The 17020-nt window shown below is 36.0% G+C and overlaps 2 protein-coding genes across 2 annotated transcripts; both read right to left on the bottom strand.

The window, feature by feature from the left end:
• Window positions 1–3480: 3480 nt before the first annotated feature.
• Window positions 3481–10998, bottom strand: LOC105553652 (keratin-associated protein 19-3-like). The gene is made up of 2 exons (XM_011999774.1): window positions 10908–10998; window positions 3481–3899 (listed from the first exon to the last, which is right to left on the bottom strand). The coding sequence occupies exons 1-2, from the start codon at window positions 10996–10998 to the stop codon at window positions 3808–3810; spliced, it is 183 nt and encodes a 60-aa protein (XP_011855164.1). The 3' UTR covers window positions 3481–3807.
• A 5739-nt stretch (window positions 10999–16737) lies between these two features.
• Window positions 16738–17020, bottom strand: LOC105553653 (keratin-associated protein 19-3). The gene is made up of 2 exons (XM_011999775.1): window positions 16920–17020; window positions 16738–16829 (listed from the first exon to the last, which is right to left on the bottom strand). The coding sequence occupies exons 1-2, from the start codon at window positions 17008–17010 to the stop codon at window positions 16738–16740; spliced, it is 183 nt and encodes a 60-aa protein (XP_011855165.1). The 5' UTR covers window positions 17011–17020.

Raw genomic sequence — 17020 nt, 5'->3', positions numbered from 1 at the left:
TCGTAAGGTGCTTGGCAGAAACATAACTAAATATATAACAATATTAAACCTCAGAATCTCCAAGTTCGTAGCTCAAACCATAGATGGATTCATAGCTGCAACCTAGTCCTCTAAATTTCAGAGGTCAGCAGTGATGTTTGTCAAACATATTTCCAATGAAAGGAAATACTTTTATTCAGATTACCAAATTGCTCAGGTATCCTGAATTTTTATTCTATACACATATTCAATACAATATTGATTCAATTGATCTTTCATACTGATAGAGCATTTTTCATTGATTAAAGAGTTTTTATATTGATTTGCTTTATTAGAGTTTTCTGTGACCAGTCTGAGTGCAGTCATAAGATGTGACCATGATTATTATGTCTGAAAAACCTTTTTTTGGTAGAGGAAAGAAATTTTACTTTTTGTATCCATGTTTCAAGAAATTATTCATTCTCCAATTCTATCCTTCAACATTAATCTTGGATCCTAAATTATGCAATCACTATTCACAAGCATGTCTAGGTACACATGACACTATTATACCTTCCTCAAAATTAGAGTCTATAGTTTTCATCAGGAAATTCCCCCTCTACTTGCATTCAGAAGAATTGCATGTTCTATTGTCTTACTGATATACTGTAATAAACATCTACAAAATTTCAGTTCTCCCAGCAGAACTATTTAGTGACTGCAATTTAGAAATATCTTTCACGTTCCCAGCTTCCAATTCTTTAACAATCTAATGAAGAATAAAAACATCTTTTGCAATATACTTTTAAAAGCCATGACATTCAGGAGCATCACAAATTATATCTGGGTACAAATCGAATTTAACAGCACCTGGACTGTTCAGATCGGAAATCAAAAAGACCTTCAAGTCAGGCCAGCACTTAAACCTAATGAGGATGATTTTTGTTGCTGTTTTTGCTTCCCTTGTTTAGTTTTCAAATTTGAAATAGAAACTGTGCTGTAGTAAAAAGGTAACAGATTTTCTGTCTACAAGGTCATCTCTAGTAGGATATATAATGTCTGTCTGGAGAAAATTAAGTTGACTAGTCACATATTGTACATTCTAAATAATTGTTCTCTAAAAGCAGCCACCATTTTTTATATGTTTATAAAGGGAAGCTTTATATATACTTACAACCCTTATAGAGAAGATATAAATATGCAGACTAATTCACACATTGTTAAGTTTTAGAGTTGACAAAGGACAATAAAAAATCAAAGATAGAAATCATACAGAATAGTAACTATAGTTCCTGTAATCTACAGAGGCTATTCTCCTGCTCTTTTTGGTTAGAACATAAAATAATTAGCTAAAGCTAAAAATCAGCTTAATTAATAATTAATTAACTCTTCTATTTTGTCCAAGGAATTTAGAACATACTAAACCTTAGATTGCAAAACCTCACTAGCAAAATTAAGTATTTGCAAAGGGTATCTGCAGGAGGGTCTTTGAATCACTGTCTTTCAGTTTAACAGCACTTGGACAGGTATTATATCTGGTTCTCATTTCAACTTCATAAAAGATCAGTTATCCATACTCATTATCCTGATCTGATTATTATACATAATATATATCAAAGCTTCACTCTGTGCCCCATAAATACATACCATTATTGAGTCAATTAAAAAATAACATAAAACATGGAATGTGTTCTAAATGTGATTGGGCCTTTAAACTATGAATTTTGCTTTGTTTTTGGCTTTCTTTCTTCTTTCTTTTCTTCTCTCCATTTTTTTGCATCCATTGTTCAGTTTCTAAATTTGAAATCGAAACTATAGTGTAGACAAAAAGGTAACACTTTTTCTATGAGAAACCATTTATAAAATAGTGTTCCTCTTCTAGATTTACAAGAGGATAAAAAGATTTTCTAGGATAAATAGTAGGGGTCCAAATTTGAATATAAGCAGATTCAGACATGCCTCGTCATGTCAGACAAACTGGTGAAACAGGCTTTTTTCACTACTTTGAAAGTTAACTGAAAAATATAGCAGAGGAGGGTTCTGTGTTTACTATTGGTGTTCCAAGATGCCTGGCTAAGGGTGGTGAACTTGTAAAACAAGGCTGAAAGGAACAGAAGAATTTTTTTGGATGAGAATAAATTCCTAGAGAAAAACGAGCCGGGCTACTTGAACTTGACTGAGAAGTGAAGCCAGAGTTGAGAGCCAAGAAGGGCTCTTATCAGTAAAGCTTCCTGTGTATTATTCTCATGTGACTTTGTGTCATCACCTATTCACAACAAGCTATATAGACTATTAAGAGCCTCTAATAGGGTGCAACAAAAAAAAGTCAGAAAGCACCCCTCCGGCTTACCCCAGTTTTCTTTCTTTTTTTTAATTTTTTTTAATTTTTGACTTTTGTGGGGACATAGTAGGTACATATATTTATGAGGTACATGAGATATTTCGATAGAGGCTTTCCAAGTGTAATAATCACGTCATGGAAAATGGGGTAGCCCTGTCCCCAAGCATTTATCCTTTATGTTACAAACAATCCAATTCTACAAGTTATTTTAAAATGTACAATTGAATTATTATTGACTATAGTCCCCTAGTTGTGCTATCAAGTACTGTCATTATTTATTCTTTCTATTTTTTTTTTGCACCTATTGACCAGCCCCACTTCCCACCCCAAATACCCTTCCCAGACCTTAATAACTGTCCTTCTATTCTCTACTTCCATGAGTTCTATTGCTTTGATTTTTAGATCCCACAAATAAGTGAGAACATGTGACATTTGTCTTTCTGTGCCTGGTTTATTTCACTTAACATAAGAAACTCCCAGGATGTTGGTCTGGGCAAACATTTCTTGAGTAATACCCAGTAAGCACAGGCAGTCAAGGCAAAAATGGACAAATGGGATCACATAAAGTTAAAAAGCTTCTGCACAGCAAATGAAACAATCAGCAAAGTGAAGAGACAACCCACAGAATTGGAGAACACATTTGCAAACTACCTCCAATTTTTTGTGCAGCATTGTACCACTGGGTTTCAGTGCCACATTCCAGTGAGAGTTGCATCAGTCAAATATGGGACAATGGCCTTCAGGGAGGTGCTAAATACAAAGTGTAGTTCTGACTAGGAAATGAGTGAAACTTCCCAATCTCCTTTCCACAACCTCAACTGAAGGTGGAAAAAAAGCAAAGACACGCCTGGCCAGGACAGTGGTACCAAGAAGACATTCAGCTAACAACAGTGTTACACAGCAGAATATGAGAATGACACTGTCCTTAGTGATTCCAGGAACACTTGAGGGACACTTGAGAGGGGTTGACATCCTAAGTAAATAGACAGGGGCAAGTTATTTGTATCTCTTGTTAATATGATCTCTTATTTGTTCTCAAGCTTCCATAACATGGTGAACTAGGAAGATTTTCATCACATTCCACTATGGAGCCACAGATCTCACTGCCTCATAAGTAAACTTTTCATAGTAGTTGCAAAATAAAATGTTAAATAATAACAATGAAAACATTGAAAAGAACCAAAATATTTATACTTTAATTCATGTATTAGATAAAAGCAAAATACAAGTTTTTGCTAGGATCTTGATAGATAATATGATGGTAATGGTGGTAAGAAAAACAAAGCAAATTTAGGAGAACAAACTAGAGTGGCTATACACGAATAGGATTTCAGGTGACGGATTCCGAAAGTAAAAAACAACTAGTATTCATAGAAGTGGCTTAACCATTGATAAATATCTGTCCATTGATGGTGAAGACAACAGAATGGATTTTCTGGAATGAAAGCACAGGACAGGACCAAACACATTTGGAGGTTTCTCCTCTGCTTCCAATTTCAACAATTCATTTAATAACAGCCAGAGAATCCGTATCCTCCATAGTATGATGGGCGGCAGCAGCCATATCCATAGCCTCCAAAGCCAGAGCCATATCCGTAGCCTCCAAAACCAGAGCCATATCCGTAGCCTCCATAGCTACAGCCATAACCCCGTTTGCGGAAGCTGCCACATCCACAGCCATAGCCATAGCCCGGGCCACCGAATCCTTGACAGCCATAGCCCAGGCCTCCGTAGTAACTCATGGTGTCAGGAGTGGTGAGTTGGTTTGCTATTCAGGCAAGATCCTGAGTGTGAATGCCAGCATGTGTAGAAGGAGACTTATATATGCTGGTCAGAGCATGTAATAAACATGTGCCCCTCTTTTTGTGTCATTCCATGAATTCTACTTGGCTGAGGCAGCTTGTTAATCTATTGTCCTCTGACAACACTCAGTAAGAATGCCTGAGCTTTTTTGGCTACCTAGTTAGCTTGTCCCTGAGCTTGTTGCTTTAATTTTATTAGAAGGGATTGCTGCTTCTTCAAAGTCTAAGACATACCAAACCCAAATAGAATTATTTATTACCAGTCACTTAACATCAGTCACATTAAAAATTCTTGATTTCTATTTAAATATATTCTCATCACAAGCATTTTTGGACGTTGTTATAATTGATTCTACAAAATTTCAAGAAATAGCCAAGGTCAAGACTCTTAAATTCATCAGTTTCTTCATAAAGCACACATATTTTGTAGCATCAGAAGCAGGAAAGGTTTGATTCACCTGTGTATGTACCTGAAAGAAACAAATGTCACCTAATTTGTAGACTTTTAAAACTTTGATCATGCACAATTGTTATATTTGTTTTGGGCTTTGCACGCCAACATGCAAAATATTTGTTTTGTTTTAAGAACACAGCACAATTGTAGTCCCAAGTGGAGAGACTCTTACAGGGATCAAAAGCCCATCTCGTGTGAAGTCTTTCCAGAGTTTTCTATTTATATCCCAAGTCCCTTTTCCATTATATGTTCTAACCTCACTGTTACCAAAAAATGAAGATTGTAATCTGCCTCCACACAGAATTTTTTCTCTTTCTCTACCTTTTGTCATTAATTCATCTCTCTTGTATCTTTTGCCGATTTTACTTCAAACTTCACCCAACTTCCTTTCCTTCACGATTCATTACTATATCCAGGTAAAAGTTCGAAGTAGGTAAAATGTTCTGGCTACAACCTATTTACTCAAATCAACATTCATTCTTTCCATTTAGATCTCCACAGTCAATATTTGCCCTTGTCTTTGACTATTTTATGCCCATGATTTTTGTTGTGTTTTGTTTTTAAGCGCTTTTTAGTCAGCTTTTCCTAAGATATCAACTAGATCTTTCTAAGATATTGATTATAGTGTTTCTTGTTTAAAACATTTTTCAACTCTTCAAATTATCTGAAATTTAAAAAATATTTGTGCAACTTAGCATAACAAGAAATTCTCTAAATTTAAGGCACACTTGTGAAAAATATAGAAAAGAAGGAGTAGCTCTTTAGGGACAGTTGGCCAGAGAGTTCCTCAGCTGAGCCCATAGAGTTAGAAATGCCCAAGGCTTACCCCATACCTGATTAAGCCTCATCCAGATGTACCTATATCTTGAAACTTGGAACTCCAGAAAGGTATCAGTTTTATATGACTATAATCATACTACTAAGATTTTTTTTGAGATTTACGAGTAGCTGAATGACACATTTTAAAATTTTTATTTTATTTCAATTTTTTGATACATATTTTACATACTTATGAGATACATGTGATATTTAATTGCATGCATAGAATGTATAATGTTCAAGGTAGAGTATTTGAAATATCCACCACTTTAAATATTTATCATTTCTTTATGTTGGGAATAAATCAAGCTCTCTCTTCTAGCTACTTTGAAATATACAATATATTGTTGTTAACTATAATCACTCTACAATAGAACTTACACCTTTCATTCAACTTTTCTCTCTCCTGCACCCACACACCCATCCCAGCCTCTGATATCTATCACTCTGTTCTCTACATTCATAAGATTAACTTTTTTATCTCCCACTTATGAGTGAGAACATGTGATACCTCTCTTTCTGTGCCTGTTTATTTCACTAAACATAATGACTTTCTGTTCAAGTGACACTTTCTTTTTATAGTGTGATGTTTCTCTGACCTGCTGAGTGTCAAAACAAAATCTCATATTTAGTTGGCATTCAAAAATATTATTTGATTAAAGTACATGACTTTGACATCAATGCAAGGGTCATGAATAGCATAACATGAGCAACTTACTGGCTATTCTTGGAGGTGTTGTAAAGCTGAACACAAGTTCCAACGAGATTCCTGCTGTCAGAGTAGCATTTAACCCAACACTAGCCTTCCTCTTTGATATCTGTGTTACTGTAACCCAATTTCATTCCATTTTTATTCTCCATTTCAGAAAATCAGTCAAGTGATAAAATTCATATATTCATTTTTAATGAACCATTTAGAATTATGAATAAATTACATAGCATTAAGAATTTCACATTTTCTTGTGTAGCTCTGTCAGAGCATGTGACCATGATTAAAGGCTATTTTGTATGTTTTTGATATATAAAACTGTCTCTATATGGAAATAATATGAGACACAAATGCGAAACTTCGATAGTACAATAAACACTAAATGTATTTTCAAAGAATAAAACATATGACTGTGACATGCATAGCTTATTTTGTCCACTAGCTGTGTAAACTAGAAAAACAGTTTGAAGAATATGTAAAAAATCTGATTTCTTTTCTGTATATGCAAGTAAAAAAAGTCTCAATGAAATTTCCTTTGAGGGGTTATTCTTTTTCTATTCGTTTGTTGGATCAAAAGTAGATTTGGATCATTATTGTTTTTTAAGAATTGTTAGCTCATGACCCTATTTTCTACTCATGTTGATAGATGGAAGAGTGAAAAGTGTTCTCACATGTTTCCTGGAAATAAGGAAATTTTTGTTAGAAATTTTATATCAGCTCAGAAATTATTCAATACAACCTTAAACAGCATGAAATTATAATAATATTGATTATACTAATAACAATGGCAGTAATAATTATATCGATTACTGCTTTTCAGCCACATGGACACTATCCCTGAGACATTACCCAAATGAGAAGAAAATACTTCTAGTGAAATCCTGTTCTACTGGGTCAGACAATATAGCTGACCTCCCGTAGAGTTACTTAGCTGTATTTCCCCTGTTCAGCCTGCTGTTGTAGGACACAGAATGCCGTGAGAGCATTGACTTAAAGAAGAGGTCATGGCGCTTTGTTTTGTTTTTAACTTAGAGTCTAATTTTAACGTTGCTCATTGGTTAGTTACATTCAGAAGCAGATAAACTAAAATTTGATTGGTTTAATTCTTTATATCACAACAATAAAAATGAAGCATCGATGTTAATGTAAGAAAAGGGACTAACCCTCATAAAAGCAGTTGAGATAATTTAGCTCTTCTTGCAACTATGACCAGAACTTTCATAATGGTTTATCTGACAACAATCAAGAAGAAAATACATAAAAAGTGAGTCTGCACAGTATCGTCTAATACCTGGGACTCAGGATGGCATGATTCTGATCCTAGTCTTGGCACCAATTATAAGAAAAATGACATATTCTGCTGGAATACAGCATTGCAAAATTTTAATGTCTCTTTCTGGTCCTTAATTGTGTGATTTAATTTTTGTCCTCATTTAATTACATTTGGCGAGCTTATACAAAACATCTGTAGGCACATATTATTGCCTGAAATTCCATTTTAGAAAAACAATATTGTTTTGGCCATTTCTTGAAAGGATAAGGTTTCACTGAAATTTATTTTCTCATATATATATATATAGAGAGAGAGAGAGAGAGAAACATATATGTATATATAATGATATTGATATGACATAGAAATATACAAGATATATAAAATATACACATTATATACAAAATGTATATGTTATATATGTATGTATTATATATTTTATATATAATATATAATAAATAAATGAATATTTCATTAATATTTAAACATATACTTCTATATATTAATTAATATAAATATAAATATCAAATTATCAATAATGTATTGAAATATAAATAAAATAGTATTAATAACACAGAAATATAAAATATATTTATATATTTAATATATTGATTTACTTAATATTGAAATATATATACACTTCTATATATTTAAATATTAAATGACACTTTTAGTCAGTTGAAACTACACAATATTTTGCCTCATAATGATGTTTCTGTGTGTTTATAGTCCCTACTGCATTACAAATCCTTCCGTATAATAATGATGATAATAAAGAACACAATATTCCTATAAAAAGACAAGTGAAATGAGTTGAATGACTACAATTCATATTTTATTATCCAGTTTATCAAGGACTTTTAGGTCAGGCTTATTTTACATGCATAACAAACTAGCTGAAAGCAGAAAATTATGAATAAAGGAAGATTATATATAATGCAAAGATTCATAGAAAAAGAGAGTTTACTTCTCTTTAAGTTTTGGGGATATAGATTATAAGATCTGTGAGAAGCAAATGTGTTTTAATTACAGTTTTAATGATATGAATGTTGTGATACTCAATTTTAAGTGTCAGCTTGACTGGGTTAAGGGATGCTAGGATAGTTGGTAAAATATTTCTGGGTGGTCTGTGAGAGTTTTTCCAGAAGAGATTCACATTTTAATCTGGAGACTGAGTAAACATCACTCTTACCTATGTATGTAAGCATCATTTAATCTGTTGAAGACCTAAATAAAAGTAAATGGGGAAGGCAAAGGGAGCTGGCTTTCTGAGCTGGGATCTTCATCCTCTCCTGTCCTCACATATCAGCATTCCTGGTTAGAGCATTTGGTCTCAGATTGAGACTTAACATCATTGACTCCCCTGTTCTCTAGCTTTTAGGTTTGGACTAGAACTACTAGATCAGCTTTCCTGGGCCTCTAACTTGCAAACAGCAGATGATGAGAATTCTCAGCCTCCATAATTGCATGAGTTCTTCCCTAACAGTAAATGTTCTTCTGTATATCTATGTATATCCTATTGATTCTGTGAAATGCTTTGGATGTGTGTCCCTGCCCATATCTCATGTCAAATTGTAATCCCTACTGTTGGAGGAGGGGCCTAGTAGAAGGTGATTGGGTCATGGGGGCAGTGTCTAATGGTTTGGCATCATCCTCCTACTGCTGTCTTGTGAAGGGGTTCTCCCGGGATCTGCTTGTTTAACAGTGTGTAGCACCTCCCTTGACCTCTGTCTCCTGCGACCATGTGAAGATGTGCTTGCTTCTCCTTTGCCTTCCACCATAATTGAAAGTTTCCTGAGGCCTCTCTAGGAGAAGCCTGTGCAGCCCATAGAACCGTGAGCCAATTAAACTTATTTACTTTATAAATTACCCAGTCTCAGGTATTTTTTTATAGCAGTGGGACAATGGACTAATACAGAAAATTGGTACCAGAGAAGAGGGACATTGCTATAAAGATACTTGAAAATGTGGAATGACTTTGGAACTGAGTAACAGGCAGAGATTGGAATAGTTTGGAGAGCTCAGAAGAAGACAGGAAGATAGGGGAAAGTTTGGAACTTCCTAGAGACTTGTTAAATTGTTGTGACCAAAAGGCTGATAGTGACATGGACAGTAAAGCCCAGGATGAGACGGTCTCAGATGGAGATGAGAAACTTGTTGGAAACTGGAGAAAAGGTCATACTTGCTATGCTTTAGCAAAGAGATTGGCAGCACTGTGCCTATGTTCTAGGGATCTGTTGAGCTTTGAACTTGAGGGAGATAATTTAGGGTATCTGGCAGAAGAAATTTCTAAGCAGCAAATCATTCAAGATGTAACATGCTACTTCTAACAGCATACCCTCATATGCTTGAACAAAGAGATTATCTGAAGTTGGAACTTACATGTCCAGAGCATAAAAGGGAAACAGAGCATAAAAGTTTGGAAAATTTGCAGCCCAGCCACATCATAGAAAACAAAATCTCAATGTCTGGGGAGAAATTCAAGCCTATTGCAGAAATTTGCATAAGTAGAGAGGAGCCAGATGTTAATAGCCAAGACAATGGAAAAATGCCTCCAAGTCATTTTATAGACCATTGCAGCAGCCCTTTCACCACAGGCCTAGAGGCCTAGGAGAGAAAAATGATTTTGTGGGCCAGGCCCAGGGCCCCACCGTTCTGTGCAGCCTTGGGACATGTTGCCCTGAGTCCTAGACACTCCATCTCCAGCCATGGCTAAAAGGGCTCCAGTTACATCTCAGGCTGATGGTCCAGAGAATGCAAGCCAGGAGCTACCAAGGTTTTCACATAGTGTTAAGCCTGTGGGTGCACAGAGGGCAAGAGTTGAGGCTTGGGAGCTCCTGCCTAGATTTTAGAGGATGTATGACAATGCCTGGATTTCCAGACAGAAGTCTGCTGCAAGCATGGAGTCTTTATGGAGAACCTCTGCTGGGGCAATATGGAGGGGAAATGTGGGTTTAGAGACCCCACCCAGAGTCTCTACTGAGGCACTGCCTAGAGGAGCTGTGAGAAGAAGGTCACCATCTTCCAGACCCCAGAATGGTAGATTCACCAACAACTTCCACTGTGTGCCTGGAAAAGCTGTAGATTCTCAATGCAAGCCTGTGAAAGCAGCCAGGAGGACTGTACCCTGCAGAGCTACAGAAGTGGAGCTGCCCAATGCCTTGGGAGTCTGCTCTTTGCATCAGTGTGGCCTGGGTGTGAGACATGGAGTAAAAGGAGATTATTTTGAAGCTGTAATATTTAGTGACTGCCCTGCTGGGTTTTGGACTTGTTTGGGGTCTATAGCCCCTTTGTTTTGGCCAATTTCTCCCTTTGGAATGGGAGCATTTACACATTTACACCTTTACCCCCATTGTATCTTAGAAGTAAGTAACTTGTTTTGAAATCCCCTCAAGGTAACAGATGCTGCATCACTAGAGCAGCAGCTTAGTAGAAGCCGGTGAATCTATATCCTCTGTAGCATGACGGGCAGCAGCAGCCATCTGCATAGCCTCTGTAGCCACAGCCATATCTCCTGTCTTCATAGCCACAGCCATAGCCCAGTCTGTGGAAGCTGCCACATCCACAGCTGTAGCCATAGCCCATGCCACCAAAACCCCGACAGCCATAGCTCAGACCTCCATAGTAGCCGCCATAGTAGCTCATGGTGTCGGAGATAGTGACTTGGATTTACTGTCCAAGGCAATGTCCTGAGTGTGAATATCAGCACATTTAGGGAACGCTTATATACCCTGAGCAGAACATGTGATAAACATGTGGCCATCCTTTTACAGCATCCCAATTTATTTATTTACTCGATGCAAATCATCAATCTGTTTGTTAGCAAAAGGAGAGATACAAACTCATTAAAATCTTTGAGCTGGCTTAGCTGCATGGTTAGAATGCCCTTTAACTTATTACATTCTTTTTTTTTTTTTTTTTTAAGATGGAGTCTTGCTCTTGTTGCCCAGGCTGGAGTGCAGTGGTGTGATTTCAGCTCACTGCAGCCTCCACCTCTTGGGTTCAAGTGATTCTCCTGCCTCAGCCTGCTGAGTAGCTGGGATTACAGGTGCCTGCCACCACTCCCAGCTAATGTTTATATTTTTAGTAGAGACGGGGTTTCACCATGTGGGCCAGGCTGGTCTCGAACTCCTGACCTCAGGTGATCCACCCGCCTTGGCCTCCCAAACTGCTGGGATTACAGGCGTGAGCCACTGTGCCCAGCCGATACATTCTTTTTAATGACAAAATAGTCTGCATTTTCAAAGTTACACAATTTTTTTAAATTCTAAATATAATTCTTCATCACTAAGCATATTGAATTAATCGTATTTGATACTGTGTTTTTATTAAATTTTTTCTCATTTCTCATTTTTATACCATTCCTTAGATTGTTCAATTTTACCTCCCCCTAGATTCAAATACATTGATCAAGTTTAAAACTTTTAAATCTAGTAAAGCCTTCAAATATCAAATATCTTTACTGGGTTGAGAAATTAAGGCTATTCCTCCTTCAAAAGAAAAGGAACTTTTGAATAAATAAATTTTCTGATCAGCTGTGGTAAATACAAAGTAATGGAAATATGTATGTAGGCATAATATAAAACTACTTTAATTTTCTATATCAGCTTGCAAAACATTGTTTTGGCTTATCAGCATAACAAAAGTTCTTCCAGAAACCGAGATACTATTCAAGAGAACAAACTCACTGTTACACCAGCCTGACCAACTGTTCAAAAATATTCTCTTCAGGTAGGGTACAGTGGCTCACCCCTGTAATGCTGGAGGCCAAAGTGGGAGGATCACTTGAGCCCAGGTGTATTAGTTTGTTTTCACACTGCTGATAAAGACATACCTGAGACTGGGAAGAACAATAGGTTTAATTGGACTCACGGTTCCACATGGCTGGGTAGGTCTCAGAATCATGGCAGGAGGTGAAAGGCACTTCTTACATGGTGGCGGCAAGAGAAAATGAGGAAGAAGCAAAAGTGAAAATCCCTGATAAACCCATCAGATCTCATGAGACTTATTCACTATCATGAGAATAACAAGGGAAAGACCAATCCTCATGATTCAATTACCTCCCCCTGAATCCCTCCCACAACACATGGGAATTCTGGGAGACACAATTCAAGTTGAGATTCGGATGGGGACATGGCCAAACTATATCACCAGGAGTTTGAGAGTAGCTTAGGCAACATAGGAAGACCTTGTCTCTACAAAATTAAAAAAAAAAAAAATAGCCAGATGTGAGGGTGCACACCTATGGTTCCAGCTACTTGGGAGGCTAAGGCAGGAGGATTGTTTGATCCCTGGGAAGTTGATGCTGCAGTGAGCCATGATCGTGCCACTGCACTCCAGCCTGGGTGACAGAGTGAAACTGTCTAAAACATACACACACACACGAAAACAATCATTTCTATTTTTACCGTTACACAATTTTCCAGAACTGGCTCTACATAAAGTATTACCTAGGCTACTCAGATGATCTTGGCTTCATGCTTTACAGATACCACTTGTCTTCCACTTCCTAGTCTTCCTCACTATGTATATATCCGTTCTCTTTATCAAACCTTTTCATTTTATGCTGTATTCATTCCCGATATGTACTAGTGCTACGTAGGTATTTGTTCTTATCCATTTTTTTTCCAATCAATATTTTATCCTTCTACCTATATATTTAATTTTATCACAATATTTTTATCCTTATGTTTTCTTTTCCAATTCTGTGTGCCTCACCTTCTTATTTTGTCTCAACCAGCAAACAAAAGACATTATTTGTTTATTAAAGTTACACATTTTTGAACAATAGTTTATATGACTCTTAGAGTCATATAATATATCTAACAGTCTCTTACAATTCTGATACCTTGAAAATCTCAAATGCAGATGTGCACTGGTGAAATAACTGAGATAGGAAGCAAGGATGTGAGGAGGGCTGGCCATTCTCCACCGATTTTCTATACTTACTCTGGGAAGACAGTAAATCAAGTCCAAGTTTAGCTCCACCAGAATATGACCATATATTGGACTTGGGTCTTTAAGCAGTGCTTTGCTTTACAAGACTGTAAACATTTTGCCAAGGGTATTTTTTGTTGCTTTGTTTTCTGTTTTGCTTTGTCGTGAGGTTTATAAGCAACGTTTTTGATAAAGCATTTTCTCAACTTGATTTGTTCACTGTTCTTCCAAAAACGTTGTTGGATAAATGAAAGAATGAATTTTGCCCGCCTCAACATGTAGTGCACATCTCATGCGGAATATCCACTCAAAATGGCTTTCAGGTTTTAAAGGAATATTCAACTCAATATTTGCCGTGGTTGTTTTCTCCTTTATCAAAATTCATTCCACCTTTATTTTCGTTCTGAAAAAGAAAACTGGACAATTTTTAAATTCTCAATAAGTAGTTGTTGAAGACAAGCAATAATAAGTAAGTCTAACTAGTTTAAGAATCTCATTAATTCTTGGGTAAGCCCGCCAGATTTTCTAACCCTCATGAAAGGCTAATGTACATTGCTGTTTCTGATGCCTATAACCATCTCCAAGAGAAATGTCATCCATTAGATTTTACAAATTAAAGGCAATTTTTATTATTTTTTACAAACAAAATATTATTTAATAAAATACGCCCTGCTTTACTTATGTATTTTCAAACAACAAAATAATAAGATATATCTCATTGATACACAAATACACATATATCGATACATGCACATATATCATCATAGAATGCTGTGAAATATATGAACCAAAACAATCAAAGACTTCTGCTTTTTTCCTAATTAAAAAGTAGAACAATTACAGTATCTTTTGGATAGCGATTAACTTTGGAAATTGAGAAATGCTTATTTTTCTGATTTTTTCACTTAATTCAGTGGACTTGCACAATTAGTTCTCTGTTATGCTATTTTTGGGAGATTTTTCCAGGAAGATCATGAGTTAATTGTGAAACTCAGATCCTGTGTTGATGTGTGAAATAATGAAAATAAAGTTTTCTAGTGGCCGGGTGATTAACTTTTATTTGAAAGATAAAGACATTTTTCTATAAATTCAAAACATGTTTCTTTAACCCAGATAAAAATATTAAATAAAAAATAAGATGTAATAAAATTTGATAATGCATTTGAATAAAAGTATAATACATAATGTTTTTCAATACAATCATATTGATGGGTGTTTTTATTTTTAGCTCTATAAGGCATGTCCATTGACTTTGAAACTATTAACCTGAATGAATAAGTGCAAAATAATGGAACCACATAACTCTACCTTGCCTTTCTACGTATTGTGATCCTATAACATCCGGATTGAACTGACTAGAAGAATAGCTGATATCACATGGCTCAGCAAATTTAACTTTGTGACTTTCAAATGAAAACTTTAATCCCTTGAAACAGATATATCCATACAGATAAATATAGGTATACTTATACATATGTATATATACTTATAGATATGCATATAGATGTGGTTACAGTTGAAGTCTAGATGAAGGTAACATTGAAATCAAGAGGTTCAATTCTCTAAATCAGAACAATAAAATATTATAGAAAAGTGATTATAAGAAACCATTTTCATTTCCCCCATAAATTCAGTCATGTTTATGGAAACTGAGCAGAACATTCAAGATATCCTTTTTGGGTTCATGAAGGGAGAAAATATACTGGGAATAAAGGCTTCATGGTGGCACCTGCATTCAGAAGACCTTGGCAATAACCCTGATCCTGACTCTGCCACTAGAGCTAGTGTAAGTTTCCTGAGTGTTTTTGCTGCTGTCATTGTTGTTTAACCTACAAGATGAAATGAATGTAACTGCTACCATTTAATGTCTGTTCTAGTAGAGCAACTTTTAATGCTACTGTGTGACTCAATCAGACACATTTAAGAAGTTTTGACATTTAAACAAAATATCTTGATTTTATGTTGTTTGTTGAATATATCCTTTGATTTTAGAAAAAAGCTGATATTCATTTATATCTTTTAAAATTTTCATCAACAAAATGCCACCTTCTTCCTATTTTTATCAGGGGAGTGGTTTAACTGAAATTCAGGTTTGTAAGAAAACTCTTTGGATCAAAGTGTTCTTGTCATCAGCTTAAGCTAAAAAATAAATTAGTTTGCCCAGGCGCGGTGGCTCACGCCTGTAATCCCAGCACTTTGGGAGGCCGAGGCGGGTGGATCACAAGGTCAGGAGATCGAGACCACGGTGAAACCCCGTCTCTACTAAAAATACAAAAGATGAGCCGGGGGCGGTGGCGGGCGCCTGTAGTCCCAGCTACTCGGGAGGCTGAGGCAGGAGAATGGTGTGAACCCAGGAGGTGGAGCTTTCAGTGAGCCAGGATCGCGCCACTGCACTCCAGGTTGGGCGACAGAGCGAGACTCCGTCTCAAAAAAATAAAATAAATAAATAAATAAATAATTAGTTCATATTAAAGTCTTGTTTCTTTCCCTTGTTAAGTTGCAAAATTTTCAATATAATGGTGATGGTGAAGAAGAATGCTGTATCATACCATGAGGATTAAGTAAGATAATAGAAAAGCCAGTTGAAAAAAAATATCTAAAATGTTTTGAGTTAAATATGTTAAACCAATATGAAAAAAACTCTACACTAATTTAATAGTTATATGAGTTGTTCAATGAAAATGTCAAATTAATGAGCAGAAGAGTATGATAGGGTGAGGTTATACCAAATACAATAATTTGGAAAGATAATATACTTTCATAATTAACCTAGAAATATGGTTTGATCTGTCACCATTTGCTTGCTCTTACAATAAAAGAAAGAAATTTTGAACGGATAGAAAGATTCATTACACATTCGCAGTGAGTTGACAAATGTGACCTGAATTAAATAAAACATACATGCTTGATATATAAAGACATGTTAAGTAGGTATTGCTTTTTGTTGTTGACTTAAATCTGAATACTATCTAAATAAAAGCAAAATGTTGAAAAATGTGAGATTACTAACCATTCTGAAGTTCTATTTTTCATTTCAATCTAGAATTATTATTCTTTGGAGCTATTGATGTATTTATCTATCCGCATGCATGTTTATGAGGTATATGAAAATCATAGATTCTCAGTCAGGGAGATAGCTTCTCTGAATGACATCATCACTTACATATAATTGAGTTTCATGAACAAAACGGAACCACATTGTGTTTTGAAATTAGAATGTTTTATTGGAAGATAAATAGATAATTCAACCAGTTATAAAAGCAAAAGTAGAGAATACCAGGATTATGATAGAGATATGGGTGCACATAGAAAAGATTGCCTGAAATTCTGAGATGTTAAATTCTTGTGTGCAAATAGCTCCAGCATGATCTTGGTTGTCCAATGATTGAAGTCAGCTTTGGGAAAGTCCTCTTATAATTTCAGATATTGTGTTGCTGGGGCAGTAGTTTAATAGAATCCAGAGAATCCATATCCTCCATAGTATGATGGGCGGTAGCAGCCATATCCGTAGCCTCCAAAGCCAGAACCATATCCATAGCCTCCAAAGCCAGAGTCACATCCGTAGCCTCCAAAGCCAGAGCCGTATCTGTAGCCTCCATAGCCACAGCCAGAACCCAGTCTGCGGAAGCCGCCACATCCACATCCATAGCCATAGCCCAGGCCACCGAAGCCTCCGTAGCCATAGCCCAGGCCTCCGTAGTAGCTGCCGTAGTAGCTCATGGTGTCAGGG

Source organism: Mandrillus leucophaeus, unplaced genomic scaffold (genome assembly GCF_000951045.1).
Source record: "Mandrillus leucophaeus isolate KB7577 unplaced genomic scaffold, Mleu.le_1.0 Scaffold600, whole genome shotgun sequence".
Classification (NCBI taxonomy): Eukaryota; Metazoa; Chordata; class Mammalia; order Primates; family Cercopithecidae; genus Mandrillus; species Mandrillus leucophaeus.
The sequence above is the reverse complement of the archived record's forward strand: the minus strand, read 5'-3'. Positions and strand labels throughout refer to the sequence as shown.